Raw genomic sequence first — 22,468 nt, 5'->3', positions numbered from 1 at the left:
AGCATAATTCTTTCTTTAAATTTGATAACGCTTCTTGTCCGCCAAAATTTTAACATTAGCAATTAACATTAACATAGGTAATTAATATTAGCAATTAGCGTTCGTAATTGATTTCTGAAGAAAACTATATCTTCAAAGGAAAGTTAGACCTTCTTAAGATGCTTAGGACCATTTAGCTGATTTTTTGCTGATGTTTTACCCACATATCTTTCTTTTTTTTTTTTTTACTTGGATTCCGCAACAACCAAGAGCTGAATAGCTGCAGACAGGATGTCAAATATACATATGTTGTGTGAAAGTTTTCACTGGACTGATTCAAACAACCAACTTTCATTGTCACTGTCCTAGGTGCTTTAAGAATGTTATCTATATATATAAAAATAAGTTGTCTGTCTGTCTGTCGAGTGACGTCGTGTTTGTCCGCATATGACGTCTGAATTATTTCATCATATACCAATTCAAAAACGAATGTATTCAAGCCGATGTAGCTAAGTTGGTTAGGCGTTATGTTCCAGGTTCTAGGTTCAAGAGGCTCCAGGTTCGAACCTTGGCTTAAAAAAAGGTAAAAACTACAAAAAAAAACTAAAAACTAATAAGAAGGGCGAAGCTCAAGGCTTGGGGGGGGGGCGAAGCGCCCCCACCAACTAGGTTTTTTATTAGAGCTAGTCTCTAATAAAAATTGGTTCGCTTATATTGGGAACGCCTCTGGATTCTTATACTTACAGAATTGTACGCTAGAAGGTTGTACGTTGTTACTACTTGGCATTGTTGCGGTTTTGCCCTGCTTAATCCAGCTAGTCAAATGGTTTAAACGTATAAGTATATTCTGTAAGTTTCAACTAATACCAAAGTACCCAATATCTTATTTGTCAATAGTAATGACATCTTCTCTGTTAATATTTTAAGGATTTTATAGTCTTCCATCATTCTGAATAAGAAAGTGTTTCTCAAAGAAAAACAAAACTTAAAAAACAAACTCTTCTTGGCTTCGAGACTCACTTTCTTTAAGTAGGCTGCGCGGAGACTCGAGAGGTGTTAATTCACAAAAATAAGGGGTTATAATTTTAATTTCTGTGAATATGCAACAAAGGGTATTTTCCAAAAGCTAAGAGGAGTGGACAATTTTGTTTTTCCAATCTTTTAAAACGGAAAATTCCAGGAAAGGCATTTTCAAAAAACAGTGGGTGAATTGTCCTTTCTGCTGCTCCTAATTAGTGCCTATCTAGGCGTTAATTACGCCCCTCCCCTCATGGGTCACGTTTTAATTGGTGCCCTGGGAGACTTATATCTTGATTGAACTAAATTAATTAATAAAACCATCAGACTGTAGGTTATTAAGGAATATTTCTGAATTATTACCAGGAAACACGCAAATTCATCAAAACCGAAAATCATACGATATATTTTGTTAGGTGTAGCGTAATCTATTATAGAGACTATTATCTATGATTTCCCTGTAGATGGTTCCCAACAAAGTGAATTTTGCAAAAAGGATGTGAGAGAGAGAAAGAAAAAAAATTGACAAAAGCACAAGTTTAGCAGCAGCGGTCGACGGGTCATGTTGTGACAACTCAAAAAAAATAAATAAAACAACCTCTGCTCTTGTAATTTAAAGGACTCTCAACCATTTCAACCCATATATGACTTAAGCCCTTGAACTCACAGAAATTTTGTCAACTGGTGCACCGGGCCGAAGTTCGAAGAGGGCACCAGAGGATTCTCATATATATTAGGATCTGAAAATATAAATGACAGAATGTCTCAATGTAGGTCGGCGTATTTTTCTTGAAATATTTTCTTTTTCTGGGTGTACTCATGATTGTATCTTTTAATTCATATAGGAACCTTTTTTTAAGGTAGACTTTACATTTAGAATGAATTATTTTTTAATCGTTTTTGCACCATTTTCCTATGCTTTCATTTTTACAACTAGTCGATTCGAACTGGGACACTGGTCATTATAATCTAATTAAAGTTCCATTCAACCAAAGAAACTAGAACAAGAATTGATATGTTACACTTTGTTCACACCATACCGAATGATTGATGGTTTAATTACGACGATGAAATTATTCTGACCGTCTTTCAAACCACAATTCAGCCAAATTCCCAGGTATAGCATGGATTTTTTGCTAGTCTGAATATTTCGTCAGATTAAATCCTTGGCAATCACCATTCTGATTTATTGGCACTGTTTTACTGACCACAAGCCGAAACTGTCTAGTGTTGCGCAGGAATTAAATTGCAATACTTTTAGTATTACATCCCTGACTTTTTGTAGTTCTTGATGTCACGTTGCCACCCAAATGCCCCTCTCCCCTCTTGACCGTCTCTTGCACCTTACCACCATTTCCCACCTTAAGAGTGGCACACTTTTCTGTCTTAAAGGCAAAAGGATAAAAAAAGCTTTTTCAACCCACAGTACACACAGGGTTGCCACCCCTAGTGATTTATCACTATTTCTAGTTTTTTTTGGTTGCCTTGTGATTCTGTTTTAGCTAGTGATTTTCAGTGATATTTATTCTAAAACTAGTGATTTTTTCCCTAAATCTAGTGATTTTTCAAAATATAGGCTACTGCGCAGATTGTCTTAAAGACAAAAAGATAAAAAAGCTTTTTCAACCCACAGTACACACAGGGTTGCCACCCCTAGTGATTTATCACTATTTCTAGTTTTTTTTGGTTGCCTTGTGATTCTGTTTTAGCTAGTGATTTTCAGTGATATTTATTCTAAAATTAGTGATTTTTTCCCTAAATCTAGTGATTTTTCAAAATATACTGCGCAGATTGTCTTAAAGACAAAAAGATAAAAAAGCTTTTTCAACCCACAGTACACTCAGGGTTGCCACCCCTAGTGATTTATCACCATTTCTAGTTATTTTTTTTTTTTGGTTGCCTTGTGATTCTGTTTTAGCTAGTTATTTTCAGTGATATTTATTTTAAAACTAGTGATATTTTCCCTAAATCTAGTGATTTTTCAAAATATACTGCGCAGATTGATGCTCCAATCGAATAAATCATACAAGAAGCTAATGAATAAAAAAGCACAAAATAGTGACTCACTACAGTTCCTAATATGTTCCAAATTAGCGTTTTTGCAATCATACCGTCTTTGAAACTTTCGATTTTGGTTCCCACCAGATGCCCATATCAGACCAGGGACATCGTTTTGGGTGGGGAGGGGTTGAATTAAAATCAAGTAGTTGTGGGCATCAAGCCAGGGCTAATTGTAGGACAAGACCAAGACAGATAGTCCGATTCAGTGGTAGGCTAATCTGGCATTAACCCCTTTATTAGTGGGATTGTGTAAAAACGATGTTAGTTCATTTGTTAATAGGTAATTCTATTTATTATCCGTCCATGCGTCGTTCCTAGAGCAGGAGAATTAAGGCAGATAGTCATAGAACTAAGATAGTCACAGAACTTATAGTTTCCCAAGTGTTTGGTTAAATGGCACGGGTAAATGGCGGGAGTAGGTATGACTCTCTTACTTGTTTGTTAGCTTTTATAAAGACACGCCCGCCTAGAGTTTGAGGAAGTTTTTACCAAGAATTTGAAATTAGGGGGGGGGGTCTACTTTGGGAATTATCTAATGGTTTTAATCTTTACTTCTAATATCTAATCAATATTCCAATAATTTGTAATTGAAAAACACCTAATAAGCGCAAATAACGTCCCATTATTTAAGTTTTCGGATTTATGTGCTAATATATGAAACAGTTTGTGATAACGAACTGTAAGAATGTAGCAACAATAGTACCCAAAACTCTTGAAACGGTATTTTTATATCAATGGATGTTGATATGTTGGCTTGTTATCGGCTTGTTATGTTGGTTCCAAATATACAAGAATCATTAAGCATGATTCTTGGTTTTACCAACAAAAGTCTAAGAAACTGCCAACATTTGCCTGAAAAAGGGAAGAAACATCAACTAAAAGTCAAATTTTTTTAATTAAAATCAAACTATTGGTTTCGGCATAACAGAGAACCCGTGTAGAGGTTTATTGAGGAACCCGTGAACCCGGCATAACCGTGTAGAGGTTTCAAGCCCCTATCTGTAAATTGTTGAATTTTGTGTTATTTGCCAGAAGAAAAATCACGGATGTGTGTTAATTTCTTTTTTTCTCAGGGATTATCTTACCTAACCAAAGGTCCTAGAGCATCAGGAGAGGGCTCATTTGGACGGAAATTAAAATTTCTGGTGTCCCTTTTATTTAAGCAAAAAGATCAGATGGCTACTAGCCCCCTTTCCACCTACCTTTTTCCCCAAAAATTGTTTGATCAAAAGTTTGAGATAGTCATTTTGTTTAGCATAGTAGAAAGGTTCTAAAACTATACCTTTAAATTTAACATGGCCCCACAGGCCCTGAAGATAGGCGTGGGGATAATAGTATGCTAAAGATAATTTGCTGAGGATAATGTACAATCTATAAAAAACAGTTTCATAGCCACACAGACAAATAACAGGTGACAGAATTCGTTGGACTTGTCTAACTTGCGCTATATATTTGCACATTAGGAGGGGGGGGGGGGTAAGGTTAGGTTACTTTACCCCAACACCCCCTAATGTGCAAATATACAGCCCAAATATATTGTTATATAAATAAAAGTACTATTTCATCATATTTTGACATATTTCATTAGGATTAAAATAACTTTACTTCCTGACTGTGTTCCGTATAATTAACAAGTACCTCTTTTCAAATAGTTCGTGGTAACGAACTGTAGTAAGGAGCGACCCGGCTCAATAGTAAATAAAACTCTAAAAAATAGAATTTTGATACCAATAGTTACATTAAAAGAATCTCATTTTAATGCTGAATTCAAACATATAAGTTTACTGTTTTTTACTGTAGAATTGAAAGAGTCAACCTTTAGCGTAAAGAGCGGGGCGTTGATGAGGAAGCAGCCCCTTTCATATACGAAGCAATTTCTGTTCGTTTTAAGTTTTAATATCGCTCCTTACTTTCAATTAAAAAAACTTGTCTTTTTTATTTAATTATATTAAAGAAGCAATAAGATCGATGCTTAACGATATATAAAAAGGCCAATTTCAAAATTCTCGCTGGTGTCCGAGTAAACATTCCAGCTCAACTATAGTAAAAAGAAAATATTACCTATACTTTTTTGGGAAAATAAGATGCTGTTTTGATTTGACAAGGAAAGAAAATAAAAATAAAAATCACATATTTGGATTAGATCACTGATAAATAATTTTCACTGACCGATGTATAAGCCAGTGGTACCAATTTTGGTAATACAAGGAGGAAGCAAAGATTTTGTTATATTTTCAGCTTGAAGAAGCAAAAAGACATTTTTCAAAATTTCAAGAATAATTTTTGCTTGAGAAAAAAACAAAACATAAATCTAAAGGTATTTTTCCACATCTAGGGAGTAGTTTTATCCTCTTCCTGTAGGTACACCTGTATAGAACATCGTAAAGAAACAAAAAAAAAATATTAATTACAATGATAAAGAGTGTTATAATTTTAGTGATTTCTGATGACTTCTATTCAATAATCTAGTGATTTATGTGCTAATTTAGTTTTTTTTACCGGGTTGCAGCCCTGATTACACATGGTAGCTTCTACGTTGTGGAGTCTTGCATTTTGATGGTTTAATGTCAATATAAATTATTACTACTGTGAAAAAATGATCTTTTTTTTGCAACTAAAATTTTGGCACCCAACCAAAAATAAGTTAAAATGAAAACTAGGTTAAGAATAATAATCCTATTGAATATAACATATATGCTATAATTGACCACACGTCTCCCATGCTGTGTCTGTGGATCTTGGACCTATTTGACACTCTAAGCAGTATAACTATTACCTTTCCAAGTTCAATAGAGGTCCTAGCTACTTCTGATACATATCTTAGACATATTTTTTTGAAGCAACACCCTTGAAAATGAGTCCCAGGTAATTTCAAGGTCATCACTAAGGGACACCAATTGGAGGCTTTTGAAGTAAAAAAATCTAAAATAAAATCTGCCGCCCACTTTTGGTTTTGAAAAAAATGTTATCTTTACAAAAATCCTCACCCCCCGTACATTTTTGAACATTTGCGTCCTTGGTACCACGATTTCTATACGATCACAGATTTTTATTTGGATCAGTTTATTCAGTATTTATGAATATTATAAATATTACATTATTATTATTATCATTATTAATATATTATTATACTAGCAATATAATAATATATATAATGTAAAACAATATATATATATATATATATATATATATATATATATATATATATATATATATATATATATATATATATATATATATATATATATATATATATATATATATATATATATATATATATATATATATATATATATATATATATATATATATATATATATATATATAATGTGTAATATTAAATTAATTATATAATATTATTATTATATTAAGATTATAAATACTATTTATTAAAATTTGTTTTTTAATACTATATTTACATATATTTTAATAAACACATTGTTTGAATGGATATCAGCGCTTGAGTGAAATAGACGCACCTTTGCCTTCAACGATGCGACGTTGATGCAGCGTCTAATATGATGAACCAGCAAAATTCCCAAAGTAAAATTGATGGCAATCAAGTCCCAATCCTGTTCGATATTTAGAGAAATATAAGGCTAGAATATTACTTTTGCTTATCAACTATACAAAACATAAGCAAAATTTGTTGTCAAATATGGCTCTGAAGCATGGGCGCTCCGAAAAGCAGATGAAAATTTAATAGATGTTTTCCAGAGAAATTGCCTACGGATTGTTCCGGGTACCCGCCTGACTGACCGTATTTCAAACAGTGGATTGTACGAAAAATGTGGTTCAATCCCGCTTGCTAGGGCTATAATGAAAGAAAGGTTGAGATGGCTAGGCCACGTTCTGCGGATTAAGGATGATAGATTGCCGATGATTGTCCTTTTTGGCCAATCCTCTGGGGCTACACGGAAAGTAGGTCGTCCTCGTCTGGGTCGGGAGGATGTCATAAATAAAGATTAAGGAAATGGGCACTTCCTGTGAGGGTGTAAAGAGGGAGGTCTTGAATAGATTAGGTTGGAGGAAGAGCATGCGTGGCTGTGTTGGCCACATGTGGCTTGGTGCTGCAGTGAGTTATTAGTAGTAATAGTAGCATGGGGACCACTAATAGATGGGGTCAATTACCGCCACCGATCGTACATCTCAGAGCGCCACTGTGTCGCAAGGTTTCTGCCGTGCCAGGCCCAATCCCACTGTCCCTGGCACAATTCCACCACGCTTGACACGCACTACCTTGTGTAAATGATTTCTGAAAGTCGTTTCCTTCTTGCCATTGATGCATGGATCTTAAATACTTATATATATATATATATATATATATATATATATATATATATATATATATATATATATATATATATATATATATATATATATATATATATATATATATATATATATATATATATATATATATATATATATATATATATAACAACCACACCAATAGCCGCCGCTACCTTTTATTACCGTTTACCTAGCATACAACACCGTTCGTTAAATGTTTTTGCTTGAGTAATAATGGTGTTTCAGTGAATAGAACAGTAATAGACAATCGCTTAACCTCTCATTATGTTAAATGTGTATATAACAACTATTTACTTTATTACAGTCGTTTAATCGTTTTAGGTGAGCAAGCTGATCAACTCAAAGATCAGAGTTCAGTGGAAGACGATCCTTCCTTCTCCACCCTCCTGAGGTCAAACATCACGGACAATTCAATACAACCAGCAGGTGAGAGAAAGTTAAAATTGTTTTAAAATCGCAGGAAAAAATAAATCTTAAATGTGGCGGACGACTGGTATTGCAAAATCCAAACAATGGTTAGAAAAGAGATTACTCTCGTATAATAGCATGGTAAAAATTTGTCCTTTAATTTCATTGGTTTAAACTCATAACATATTTTTGGAAACCAATCATATTGTTTCTTATTTCTGGTGAGACACAAACCCCTGCTTTCTCAAAACTGTTAGGTTTTGATCCCCCTCCAACTCCCATGTGTTAACTTTTAAGTTAGTTACTAGAACGATAATTCCTTCTGATTGGATCTTTCATACGAAGTTTTAGGACAGTAAAAAGTACAAAACCAGTCGAATTTTTTCACAAGTAGTCTCTCTTTTTCTCCGCTGAAGTCTTAAAGACCATAGAGAGTCTGAAGGGAAAAAATTGAATGTTGCTGACGATATTTGCAATATAGTTCAACAGTTAGCTTATAAATGAAAAGAAGAAACATTGCTACTTGCGCAAATTACTCGGTTACGCAATTTGAATACGAAACAACGCATAATTACGTAACTTGGTATCCATTGAAATTCATCAGGATAATTGTTGAATTTATATTAAGGAAAATATTTACAAGTTGACTTTGGTTTTTATTATTTAATTTTCATTTACGAAGTGGCATGTTTTTTTAATTGTATATTTAGGCACTGTTTCTTATTATTTTTTAGTAATGCCTTTTAGTAATCAGATCGATTAGCTCCATAAAAGAAAGATAAAGGAGAAAAGTGTTAAAGAAAGCTTATGACTGGTTTTATTTATACTTACACCACCGATTTTGTGGAAATCCGATTTTCTTTTCACTCTTGTATTCACTCCTTTACTGATATTACCGGCGCATAGGGAGTCGAATTGACGCTTATTTAGTTCGCCAACACTTGTGTGTTAGAGCCTGAAAGTTTTGGTTATGCAAATTTCAGTATACAAATAATAATGTAAGTGATGAAACACAAAAGACCTGAATAAATTGTGTTGGACCTCAAAGTTAAAGCTTGAAGTAAATCATGACTATGATAATATTTAAAGTAAATATGAGATCTAAATTGAGATATATGCTTCAATATTGCTACATAATGATCCGCAATGTGTAATACATACTGCATATTATGTAGCCTATATTTAAAAAAATTGTAATAATACTACTACTGGCAACTCATTGCACCTCTACGCCACTTGAGGTCAATAAAACTGCGCATGCTCCTCCTTCACCCTACTTTCTTGAGAGCGTCACTATTAAATACCTCTAAATGTCCCTACTACCGTTAAATCTTTTCATAAGGCGTTTGTCCATCCTGTTTCATGACGTCTTGCTTCTTGTTGGGCCCAGGTTGCCGAAAAAGTCATTTTTCCAACCCTTCATCTACAAACTAGATGAAGTACTTGTAATTTTAAGTTCGGACGTGTTTTATTGATGCTTAGGCAGGATTCCGTCCATATGGCTTTTGCTTGAACGGGATTCATTCCATATTAGACCAAAATGTATAAGTCATAAATGCAACATGCCCACAAGTAGGCATCAGAAGTTTAAGGCCGTGATTAAATGAACTGATGGAGGTCGAAAATCCCATGTTAAAATTGAAAAAGTATATTTAAAAAGTACTCAATGAACTTTAAATCTTTATATTCCTATAAAGTGGGACTAAACACCATTTCCAAAGCTTTGCAAATTGCTTCCTATAACACCTTTTTTGGCGGAAAGTAAATAAGATTTATGAAATATTGACTTGATACTTCTTGCTTTTGAACTTAGATATTATAACATTAGCCTCAAATTTCAAAAATACGAGAGGTCCCTCAATGTCAAGTGCAGTGGAAATCAGGAATAATTAAGAGAGCTAGAAGGCTGTATGTTTTGAACTTCGGAGACCCAAACTAAAATTCATCCTCGTGTATGAAATTGGCTATTTTGAACAATCTTAGATGCTAAGTGTAATGAAAACAAAATCTTGGGCGTGGGAAGGGGAACCCCGGGCCCACCCCCAAGATTTTTCTGGCATCCTCATTCCTTGTTTTTTCTATCTTTGACTCTTTTTTTAATACCAAATTTGTCAATTTAGTCAATCAGTGGTGACCTTGTCACATTGCCCCCCTTCCCCTAATGTGTTTAGCTAGATCCACTCCTGCCTGTTTTTGGGATATCCAATTATTGTGTCTTGCTCTAGGCCTATTATATTGCAATCTTAGCCTCAGACAAGTTCTCAGCAATCTCAAAAACAAAAAATTTTAACTTATACGCAATTTAGAAATCAGTTATTATTTTCACTGATTAGCAGCTGGGCAGTGAGGAGTTCTTGTGCTGAGGAGGTGTGGGGTAAGACTTTAAATGGCTTGAATATAGTAGGTAAGAGGAGAGAGAAAATCTAAACTAAAAAAGTAGTAAAAAAGGGAGAATTCTAAATTAAAAAAAAGAAAAGAGAGAGAAACAGATAAAACTTTATATCTTTCCCTGAGGTCATGTAACTGGCCACTAGGGGTGGGGGATTAACTGCCTTCTGTCAAGTCGGGCTGTAAAATTGTGGCACTGCTAGTTTAGTGCCACTAGAGCACTGCCACCAGGCCTGGATTTACCAATAGGCCCAGGCCTAGGGGTGACTAAATTATCATTAAGTGATTTTTGTCTTAATAAAACTGGACTGGTATGATTTATCTTCAAAAGGCCAGGTTCACTCCGCCTTTGCGCTGCCTATTCACAGAAAAGTGATCTCGAAACAAAATAGGAATTCCGTGGCCACTTATAAACTGTCAGATGTCTCCCAAGAATGGCAGATGAGGGTTCAGTGTCACTTTTTCCTTTCTTTGCTTTTGGCTCACCAGTTACAATCTGTTCAGTGCTTCCACTATCCCCGAATTTTTGGTGATTTCCCTAAAAAATTTTCAAAAACGGAGCGGGAAAAACGCTTTGGCCTAGGGGCACTAAACTTTTAAATCTGTGCCCTGACTGCCACCTTACCCTTCAAGTTAAGCCAATGGAGAGGGAGGAGAAATGGAAACAGAAGAACCACAGCTCTAATCACTCCAGCGTTGCCATCTCTAGGGATAAATCGCTATTTCTAGTGATTTTTTACATTACCTTGAAAAACCACTAAATTTGCACATAAACCACTAGATTATTCAAGAAAATCACTAAATCAACCAGAGTATTACGAAAATCTAGTCGTTTTTTGTCACCGAGTGGCAACCCTGTTCATTTACCTTTTCGTTCAACTTCTGAGGAAGTTCTGCGTCATGTTTTCTGATCAACTTAAGTACAATGAACTTTTAGATATCATTTTGGAAGTCACGTTTTAGAAACGTCATGAGTCCCAGTTTCTTCTTAGGATTTACAATTTGCATTATGTTCTTTATATGTTTTTTCTTATTGTTACCATAAATACCGGCAAATTTCTTTTAATTCACTCCGTCAACTTAAGAAATTCGTTAATATATGTTTTTCAGTAGAATTATATAATGGACCATTTCATTACGATAAAATAAAAACTTATAATATAAAAAATAATGGTGGATGTTCTCATGCAGTCTTAAGGGATACCTACTAGTTTTTGGAATGTTAAAGAGACTGTTAAATAGAAAACCCAAAAATGTAACAGAATATGTAATAACTCCATTTCTCCATTATTTGTTTACTTTTGCATATACAATTTAATAAAAAATTCTTTGCATTATTCCTTCAGCTATTCATCTCTGTATCAAGCGTAATGTCTATCGGGAAAAATCCAGTTCAATGCTGTGTCGAAGGAAACCACTCCTCAAGGTCAACCTGCAATGGTGTCTGCAGTCAATGTTCTAGTTGGTTAAGCTCGTAACAGGCCTACTTCAACGTGCTATCAGCAGACTAGGGTTTCCTTCCGGAGATAGGCGTGGAGGAAGGAGGTTATGGTGAAGTGGAGATCCTTATTCGTTTCTCAGCATCGGGATAGATCCATCCTTTATACCGCGTCCGTCCTTGTTAGAGCATTTTCTCGGACCAAAACATAAATGAAAATATATAATTAAATAATATAAATATATAATGAAAATATATAAATGATAATATAATATATAAATGATAATAAAATATATGATAAATATATATTATGAAACATGAATGATTGTAAAATATAAATGAAAAAAACATTTAAAATGAAATGGGAATTGTATGATTCAGCTTAGTTTTTGTTGTTTGTAATGATTTTTTTTCATTCCCAACGAGCGTTTTTATCAGTGGGAATTAACGTACTTTATAAAATACTTAGAATTTTACTTTGTAAGTAAGCCTAAACCTAACATCTTGAAATACAATTCTTTTACATCAACGGAAAGATTTCAGCTTTCAAGCATGATACCCGTAAAGTCTCGTACACCCAGAAGCAATAACTAAAACCTGTATTTAGCCATACCCCGATGCTTCTTTGATGCTGGTTTTTCCCCAAAGTTCGTTATTGCTTTCGGAATAAATGAATGTTATAGAAAGAATGTTATAAGGGAATATACTATATTTCTAAAATCCCTTTATTCTCTTCTGTGACATTTGATAAGTCGACTAGACACTTTTATGCATAAAGGCACAAAGCTAGACAAAAGACCTTACACTGGGGGAGGGAGTAGTAAATTTTACAACGTCCATTAAAAGCATGAGGTCTTCCTGTAAAAACGGAGAACTGTCTTGTGAAAACGTAACTTCCATATTACATATAAATTTTTACGGGCTCGCTCCATTGATAAATTGTCTGCAAGGGTCCTTTGGGCTGTTCAATTATTTGGAACTCGCAAAATTTGAAAAACGGGAGTAGAACTCGCGTCGAATTGTGAGCAGAAGACCTTGGCTTTTCCAAGCCCATAATTTTAAAATTAAATACTGATGATTTTGTAAATCTAAGCAATGAGAATACCCCTTCCCCATCTAAAAGCATGTTAGATCTTTGAGATAGTCACTTACATTTATTTGTTTTAAAAATAGCGGTAAGCCAAATCACCTAAAAGCAATTGGGTCAATTTTGAAACCAAGTTTAGAAATCAATTTTGAGTTTGATTCCTTTAAAAAAAATTCGATTTATTTTTAGATGTCAAAGAAATGAACCAAAATAGAAAAATAAATCGACCGAACAACGACAACTTTGATGATTGGAGCGATCCGTGGATGAAAGGAAATAAAAGTTTAGACAAAGGTAATAGTTTTTATCTTTATTAATTTTTTGAAGCTGTTCAAAAATCGCCTGAAAATTAAGATATTTCTAGAAAACTCTAAAGCTAGAAAGCTTTGAAATTTGTACGAAAAAAAATAAATGTTTATAGTAAGTCATTACGTTTAGTATATAAATAATGGAAAAAGATTATTAAAAAAAATGTAACCTCTTCACTCAGAGCCGTCCTTAGGGTTGGCGGTGCTCTGGAAAAAAAAACACCTCCTCCCGACTCAAAATATAACCAAAAAGCCTAATTAATGGTGAAAAATTTGGAAAAAATGGGCAATCCCACAGATGTGGTCCCTGGGGTGACTGACCCGGTCGCCCTCCCTGGAAACGGCTCTGTCTTCACTATAATGAAATACCCTAAGACCTTTTTTTAGGAATTCAAGAATCAAAGTTGTTTTATTTAAACATTTAAAAAACGAAAAGTCTTTTAACACCCCTTGCCCCAAAGAAAAAGCCCTAATGGTCTGTAACTAACCCTATCCTAGGCCTTAGTTTCTCTAGGCCTTAGGGCGTGGACGAAGCCTTTCCCGTCATCCCAAACTGGTGCTTCAACAGCGACGTCTTCCCATTTCGGTACTAAAAATGCCTGTAACTTGGGAGAACAGAAAATACCAATGACACAAAAATAACCAAAACCAAGGCTGTATCCGGGGTGAGGTCTAAGGGTTTGTTACCCCCCCTCCAAAATGTTTGTACGACTCGTGAAGACGTAACAAAAGTGAATATGAGCAATTTTTTGATGCGCTTTTAAAGTTTTTTTTGCAATTCCCCCGAAAAAGATTTTAGATACGGCCCTGCTCAAAACATACGGTTTCTTCAATTTTCCCGCTGCATACCTGACTAGAACTTTGAAATTTCATGTTGTAAAAAATACTAAAAACTCATAATTGACTTTTCTGAAGTTTGAAAATAGAAATTTTAAAATATTTTTTGAAATGGAGTATAACTCTGTGTTCACACACAGAAAAATAACCAGGCGTTTCATTGCCGAATATAAAGAAGAAAAAGTGTCAATTTAAGGAAACTCATTGAGAACACATTGTAACAAGGTACTAACACAGTTACAGCATATGCGGAATGAATGCAGGGATATTAGTATTTATTTAGTACTTAAAGAAATCTTTGAATAAAAAATAATTACCTTTCATCGAAAAATTTTCGCGCCTTAATTGGAATATCAAAGTTTAGATTTTATTTATTGGTTTATTCAAGAAATGATCAGCAAAATTAGCCCGGTTATATCTGAATAGTCTACGTAACAAGTTATTCACATTTACAAAATTTACAAAATGTACAAAAGGAATAAATACAGTACTTATCAGTAAGGGAGGAAGGGGACTGGCTCTTTTTTGGTTTTGAGAAGTGGTAGTCCAAAACAGGCAATTTTAATAACAGCATATTTCAGCATGCAATACTGACATCCTGGTTTCTGTGCGCGTGTGCTATTGGCTAAATGAGCAGGGCACTTCTTATAAAAACTCTCACTAAATGGGGTTGCCGCTAATAGGGCTAAAAATATTGCAATCCATCTAATTTCTCCAAATATAGTTTATTATTGTATTTAAATAACTACTTGAACATCGATATTTCCTAAATATTGAATATAAATACAAAACCGAAAAGTTGTTTAAAAATAAAGCTTACTTTCAGATATTTTTTAACGATTTCGTCTATAGGGTGTTATATAAGTATTAACGTAAGTATAACGTAAGTATAACATAAGTATTAACGATTTCGTCTATAGGGTGTATGCTTTTTTTTTGTGTTGCTGCCTGTGTTTTGTCCTGTACTTCATGGATGCAATTTTTCACCATCTTTGTATGTCTAGTCACAGCTTTGTCCCATAACATTTGTGCCTTTTGTGTAGATAAAGAAGAAAGTCAACCAGAGCCAGTTCCAGAACCTCCCGCGTTACCTGGCTTGGCTGTAAACTCACCAGTTGAGTCTAAGATACTACCCTATGAGTTAGAGCCAGAAACCAATGCTGAATCGATGCCAGAGCAAGAGGCGGTACCAGAACCCGCACCAGAGCCAGAACCAGCTCCACAACCAGAGCCTGAACCATCTCCAGAACCTGAACCAAAGTTAGATAACAGTGAAGCCTTTGATAAAGAAGACAATAAGATGATGAAGGATAGTGATGATGATGATGAGATGGAAAAGTTTATGCTTGCTGATTTGGCCAATCGCCAAAGAAATGAGGAGCTTAAGAGAAAAGAGCCCAAAGTTGACGTAGTTGTTGTCTCTTCCTCCGTCTCATCTTCAGTCAGCTCAAAAGTTGTTCAAGTTGTAAAGGGGAACACGACAGAAGTGATGATGAAAGAGCCAGAAAAGAAAGCAGAAGCGGAAATTTTAAAGGTTCGTTTAAATTCAATTCTGATTTTTATATTTATAGTGCACTCAGTACCCAAAGAAACATTCAGGGTAAAGCTTAGGTAAAATGGATCGTAAAATTTTCAAGAAAGATCTTAGAGACATAGTCAACATCTATCGCAAAATTACATTATCACATTAAAGTACGCAATTTTTTTTCTTACCCCTTTGTTAGTGTTCTGGAATCCGTAGTTTCAGCTTACAATCAGTGGCATCAATTCATGAGAATTTAAGGGAGGGGCCATATTTTATTTTTTAAATCCGGAGTGGTGGGGAAAAGATATATTTTTTCAAATCTGAGGTAGGGGTAAATTTGTCGTTTTTCCATTAAACCAAACAATGAAACTAATTTTCATTGTTTGATGAAAATACTCACAAAAAGTATTTGTCTAAATTTAAAAGGGGGATTTAAAAGTCTAGAGGGGAACAAACACAAAGTTTGAGACTTTAGGGACATCTCTTTGGGATCAGTTTTGCAAAATTATTTTTTGGTAGGAAAATGCTGGCAAGAAAAACTGTTTTTGCTATCAGGGGACTAAGATGTTCCAAAAGTGATAAAAAAAAAAAAAAAAAAAAAATGAGGAGCTTTAACGTATACTTGGAAAACAAGTACCCAACTAATAATTGAATAATAATGACCTACTATTGAATAATTATTATTGCTGCATTTTTACTATCTGGAAGGAATTCCTATAAAATCCTCAAAACAAAGTTAAATTATTCATAGATACTTACTTGTATTATTCCTTAAGGTAAAGAAGGCAGAGTGTTGTGAACAGTGGATTCTGAAGAATTCTGAGAATTCAGAAGGCATTGGATTTTACAATCCCTACCGCTGGTGTTGATCTTCATTTCATACCCCTTTAGTCAGGAAGTGCAATGGGGGGTCTGCGCCAGCCATCATGTGTTTCGCACACCCTTCCTGCTTACCTTCCTCAGATAACCCCAGGTATTCATTTGGAGCTGGGTCGACTCTGACTGAGCTTACAGACTCACGTTCAAACCAAATAACCAGCGACACAGGACTTGGACCCATGTCCTCACAGACAAAGGGCCTTAATTCTAGCGCACTAACCACTTGGTAGGACATCTGAAAAAATATTCTTTAAGGCGTACCAGTGAACCTTACCCTATTAGTCAACTATGACTAATTGACTATTTTTCAAGAGTTCTAGAACCCTGTCAAAAGCCGCAGTGTACACAAATACCCTGGCAATATTGAAAAGCACACATTTATAAAATGTAGCCTTTCATTAAGACAGGAAGTAATTAAAGAAACCCATGAAAGCTTAAGGCTTGCAGTTCTGACTGGTGAAAGTGCATAACAAATTCCAACCCACTTAAGTTCTTTAACTTACACTTTCATTTACCTCCCGAGGGCAGCCGTTCCTTTTGTATGTAAGTCATTGATAACTCGTATTGGGTCTCATTAATGAGAATCCCAGAATTAGCTGTTACGCCGCGTTTCCATTTGGACAAACCGGAAAACAGATCCCCCAATAAAATTGATTTTTTCAATACATCTTAGAAAAATAAGATTACGAATTGGCTGATTCATTTGTTGTTTGTCTATAAAAGACTAAATGAGCACGCAATTTTTGTCAAATTAGGCCCTTAAAATACTTTCATATTTTGTTTAAGTCGTCCAGATATAGATGATAAGCACTATGGCTAAAACAGGAGTGTAATTTACTATGCAACAGGGGGCAACTTCCCCCCAGACAGCAGTTTTTCCCCCCAAGCTAAAATTCAGTGTCCAAAGTTCTTTTCAAAACTAAGATAGGCCCAAAGAATTCTAGCATCCACAGAAATAGATCAGTATTCTTTAGTACACCTTTGCCTTTATGGTACTGCATGGCTCATTTTCATTTTTTCACTTGGTCATATTAGCTTGAATTGAGAAAATCGGCTCTAACTTCCCCCCCCCCTAGGATTCTGACGAAAGTACACCAAAAATCTAAAGGCCGGTTCTATTGAGAAAGCCTCATTCCAGTTTATTCCTCACTTTCTACGTCATATTAAGGAATGATGTTGGTTATAAAGGAATAAGCAAACTTTCCTTATTTTATTAAGGAATGATTACTCCCCAGACTAACCAAGCTGAGGAGTGATAAAAAGCTACAAAAGCAATTGCGTATCATTCCTCAACTTAATTTGAACCTTCGTTTAATATCGACCAGTTTAATACAATTTATCCTTCCTCCCGTCCTTGACGGATGTATTTGGAAAATAATAGAAAAATACAATACTGCTACTGCTAGTACTACTACTACTAACAGCTCACTTATGCATCAAGCTGCCTGAGGCCAATACACCTACGCACACTGCTCTTCCATCCCAATGTATTCGAGACCTTCCTCATTACATCCTCCAAAGAAGCTTCACTCTCCCTTAAATCTTTCCTCATGACCTCCTGCAATCCTATTTAGAAACAATACAGATTGTTTCTGAATTTTTTTGCCTTAGATGATTGGCCGACAAGGCCTATCTTTAGAAGTATTTTAATTTCCATTTGGAGATCTGTTTTCTAGCCATTTCAACCTTTCTCTCACTATAGCCCTAGAAAGCAGGATTGAATCAGATTTTTCGTTCAGCTTACTGTTTGAAATAAGGCCAGTCGGACGCGCACCCAAAAATTCCGTAGACAATTTTTCCACAATATATTTAACAAACCCTCCTCCTTCTTTCGAAGTGCCAACGCTTCAGAACTATATCTTCCTATTCAAACTTATTTTTCTATTCTTTCAAACATTTCTTAACTTTGAAAAAACACCCTTGACCAAGGGCTGTAATTTGCTAAGAAGTGAGGGGTGATTTCCCCCTCCCTCTTCCAGACCCCATTTTGCCAGCTGAAATTTAGCGTATTCAAAAATCTTGTCAAAACTAAGATAGGCCTCGGTAATTCAAGCATCCACAGAAACAGATCTGTTTTTTTAGGATACCTTTGCCTTTATAGTACCATATGGCTCATTTTCTATTTTTCACTGTCATTTTCACTTGACTTCGGAAAATCAGCTCCAACTTTGCCACCACCACCCCTTAGGTAAATAAGCTGTTCGGTCTTCTCTTTACCCAATATGACCTCTTCACCTTCATTTATTCTCTGTCCTAGTGACTTTATCTTCTTAACATTAATTTTCAGACTAATTCTCCCACCCTGAACTCTCGAAACATCCAAAAATTCATTGGTTTTGCTAGCATTTTTATCGGGGACGTTCAAATCCTCAGTATAATCTAAGTCTTGATTCTTGATTCTTGATCACTTGATTCCGTTCTCTCCCACATTCCTTGCTGGGCTTCTTAGGACTAAGTCCATTAAAATAGCACCGACGCTGACTTTTTAACCCCCCCCCCCCTTGGCATTAGATTAGTGGGTGTATTCACGAATAAAATTGATGTACATATTAACTTATCAGTTAAATATTTGCAAATTTGTGACTTGAAGGTTTCTTAAAATGTTTATTTTGCCCAAATGTTTCTTTTTAAATTGATCATTAAATATGTCACGAACTTTTAAGGAAAAACAAATCTGTACTTTAGAACAAAGTCACGTAAAATACCGGTTTAACAGCCTTTTGGTATTTTAGTGAAAGTTTGTTCTAAAGGATGAAAATTGAATATTTGGGAGTTTTCTTTTAGAAAACTGAAAATTATTTAATGGCAAGGGCGCTGAATTACAATATATTGACAAATTTTTGTCATGTCAATGTTTGTTTACCGTGTCAAAATAAATTTTGACTTTGCAAAAAGAAACAGTTGCAGTAGTTATAACCAAGGCCGTATCCAGTAGTCTGGCCCGTAAAAACATAACAAAAATGAACCAAACGGTTCGTGGTAACATGAAATGTTTAATTTTCCCCAAAACACTCATTTTTTCCCAAAGTCACCAGATCAAAATTTTGGGATAGCCATTTTATTCAGAATAGTCGAAAAACCTAATAACTATGTCTTTTGGGACTACTTCATCCCCCACAGTCCCTGGGGGAGGGGCTGCAAGTTACTAACTTTGACCATTGTTTATACATAGTAATGGTTATTTGGAAGTGCACAGACATTTTCAGGGGGACTTTTTCGCAATGGGGGGGGGGGGAGCGGGTTACGTGGGAGGATCTTTCCACGGAGGAATTTATCATGAAGGAAGAGAATTTCCATGAAGGGGGTGCAAGATTTTCTAGCATTATTAAAAAAAAAACAAAGAGAAAATAAATAAAAAAAGTTTCTTCAGCTGCAAATCAGGAGCAGATTTAAAACATAAAACGAACAGAAATTATTACGCATAGAAGGGGTTCCATCTCCTCCACAATACCTCCTTCTTTATGCTAAAGTATATTTTAGTAATTTCAACTATTTATTCTACGGCGTTTATAATTTAGTGGTCATTCTTAAAGAATTGGGACGAAATTCAAGCTTTAGTGCAAAGAGCAAGGAATTGACGAGGGGCCGAACCCTCTCATATACATAATAAAAATATACAAATGTACATGTTCGTTACGTAAGTTAATTCGTAAGTTTCGTATATTTATTGATGTTTGTTACGTATATTACGTATTACGTATATTAATTATTACGTATATTACGTATTACGTATATTACCTATGTATAAAACGTTTTATAAAAACGTTCGTAAAAAAATAAAAAGATATAGTTGCCTTTTTAAGTAATCAAAATTTAAAGGGCAACTAGACATCCTCCCCCATCCTCCTTTTCTTATCAAGATTGTCCGATCAAAACTATGAGAAAGCCATTTAGCAAAAAAAAAAAAATATGTAAAGTTTGTTTTAATTATTCATCTGCGGTGAGCCAAAATCAAAACATGCATTAATTCAAAAACGTTCAGAAATTATATAAAAAAACAAGTTTTTTTAACTGTTAGTAAGGAGCGACGAACAGATATTATTCCCGTTATGAAAAGGGCTGTCCTCTCCTCAACGCCTCGCTCTTTACGCTAAAGTTTTGAATTGTTTTAAAAAGTAGGAGTTGTGAGAAAGAGTCAAACTTTAGCGTGAAGAGCGAGGCGTTGAGGAGGATACAACCTCTTTCATATACAGAATAATTTCTGTTCGTTTTAAGTTTTAATGCCGCTTCTTACTTTCAGTTAAAAAAAAACTTGTTTTTTTTTTAAATTTAATTTTATAAATAAATGGTAGTTATCTTTGAAATGGTCCTCAAATTTAGCGCCTACGCTTACAGAACCTGTTTCTCTGACGCTCATTCCTAATGAAATTTTACAAAATATGATGAAAATATAATACTTTATTAACAAAATTATGGAAACTACAGAATAAACTTATAGAAAACAGGCCAACCAGAACGCATTAATGTCATTAAGAGTTGCGTTTAGAGTGGATTTCACCCAATCGTCTCCCCGATTCTTAACCAAACTTTAGTTATTGACTGAACTTGAGTGTGGTGGCTACAAAACATAAGTACCAAATCAAGTTTGATAAGGCTAGGTATTATATTTTTATCGTTTTTTTTTTTTATATTTCATTAGGATTGAGCGTTAAAGAAACAGGTTGTGCTTAGATGAAGAATTTGAGGTTGGCGCTATATCATACGAGCACCATATTATAATAAAAAACAAATATAATATAACATAATATAAAATAATACAGTATAGTCTAAATAATCTCAAATACAATCCCAAATTTTCATTTTAACATCCATGGTCAGACAAAATTCTCTTTCAATACAGATCGTGAACTAAATGAAAGCCGATTCTACTTGGCTTCTATTCGCATTGGCACTATAAAAGACAAATACCAAATAAATTTGTGTTGCTTTTTTTAACGTTGTTTTGTACCCCCTCCCCCCCCAGAAAAATCCTGGATAAGACTCTGGTTATAACCATGGCTAAGTTACCTTAACAAATTCATTGTGTTCAGTCTTGATGCTGAAATGGTTGGCCTTGACTATCCTTATAAGCCTAAAATACGTGCATCTATCAATAAACTTTAGCTTTGCAGCTTTACCATGTTGATGGTCATCTACTTAAACTTAAATAAACTTAATTTCAGTAAAAAAAAAAAAATTGCTAATGTTGGTAAAAAGGTCATACTACCATATTTGTGAAACAAACCTTCGATAAAAAAAACCTTTAAAAATCTATCAGTTACCAGTGGCCGAAGGTTTAGTTCTTTAGCGATTTAGTAGAATTGTGCCGAAAAAGTTTCCTAAGAAATTAGGAATAATTCCGTTTTGAAATATTCATTAATAAAACTCCTTAGAAACGAACCTCAAAAAGGGTTTTGCATAAAATATGGTCTATTAGTTGTGGCCCAAGGACGTACACAGGAGAGCCTCAAGACCCGTGCCCTCAAAATGATTTTACAGATTGTTCCAAAATTTTTATTCAAATTATTGTACTATTTAGTTATTATTAAAGGGGTAAAGATCCACCAGAGCCATTGCTGGCACAGAGGGCGTGGGTCTTAGTCGCTGGGTCTTTTTACAGGTACAGGTAGTTAATTATCACTAATCATTTTTAACAAGTTCCATTTTAAATATGTAATCAGTTCATTGGGCCTAAAATCAAATGGCATATGTCAAACTGCACTACAACTATCACCATTACCTCTTGATGATATATGCAGTGGCGTTTGTGCTTCATTTAGAAATATATAAAACATTTTCTCTTCTTGGATCTAATGACGTTTGTACGCTAATGACGCTTGGATCTAATGACGCCATTCTATACTGAAGAATGGCGTTTGTACGCCATTCTATACTGAAGAACTTGAAATTGAAATAGATCGGATGTTGGAATAGTAAAAAAAAGATCCAAGGCTATATTATCGAAGGCGGTTTTAGTATCTATGAATGGAGCTTGGTCTCTCCCCCTGTCATGGAGGGGGAGAGACGTATTCGGCCTATCATGTACTTTTTTTTAGAGAGCAAATTTACATTGCTTAAATATGACTTCTCTAGGCTTCCTCTAGTTAGTTGTTTTTGTATAATAGTAGCAAAAGAAAAATACGCTTAAAAATACAAAAAATGGTGGCCTTTGCTCATTCTGATTTTGAATTCCATGTTATGTTGGGAAAAAACTTCCCCAAGGTCTGAATCTGCCTGCACCTGTCACC

The 22,468-nt window shown here is 34.7% G+C and overlaps 1 protein-coding gene across 2 annotated transcripts in view; it reads left to right on the top strand.

The window, feature by feature from the left end:
- LOC136036510 (uncharacterized) overlaps nt 1–22,468 on the top strand; it is a 94,113-nt gene that overhangs the window by 32,709 nt on the left and 38,936 nt on the right. For both annotated transcript variants that reach the window (XM_065718801.1, XM_065718802.1), the window contains exons 3-5: nt 7,693–7,797; nt 12,882–12,986; nt 14,881–15,371. In XM_065718801.1, the coding sequence (XP_065574873.1) occupies nt 7,693–7,797; nt 12,882–12,986; nt 14,881–15,371 (701 nt within the window). The remainder of the gene's footprint in view (nt 1–7,692; nt 7,798–12,881; nt 12,987–14,880; nt 15,372–22,468) is intronic.

This window comes from Artemia franciscana, chromosome 15, assembly GCF_032884065.1.
Source record: "Artemia franciscana chromosome 15, ASM3288406v1, whole genome shotgun sequence".
In the NCBI taxonomy this organism is placed as follows: domain Eukaryota; kingdom Metazoa; phylum Arthropoda; class Branchiopoda; order Anostraca; family Artemiidae; genus Artemia; species Artemia franciscana.
This window is presented reverse-complemented; position numbering and strand designations above follow the sequence as displayed.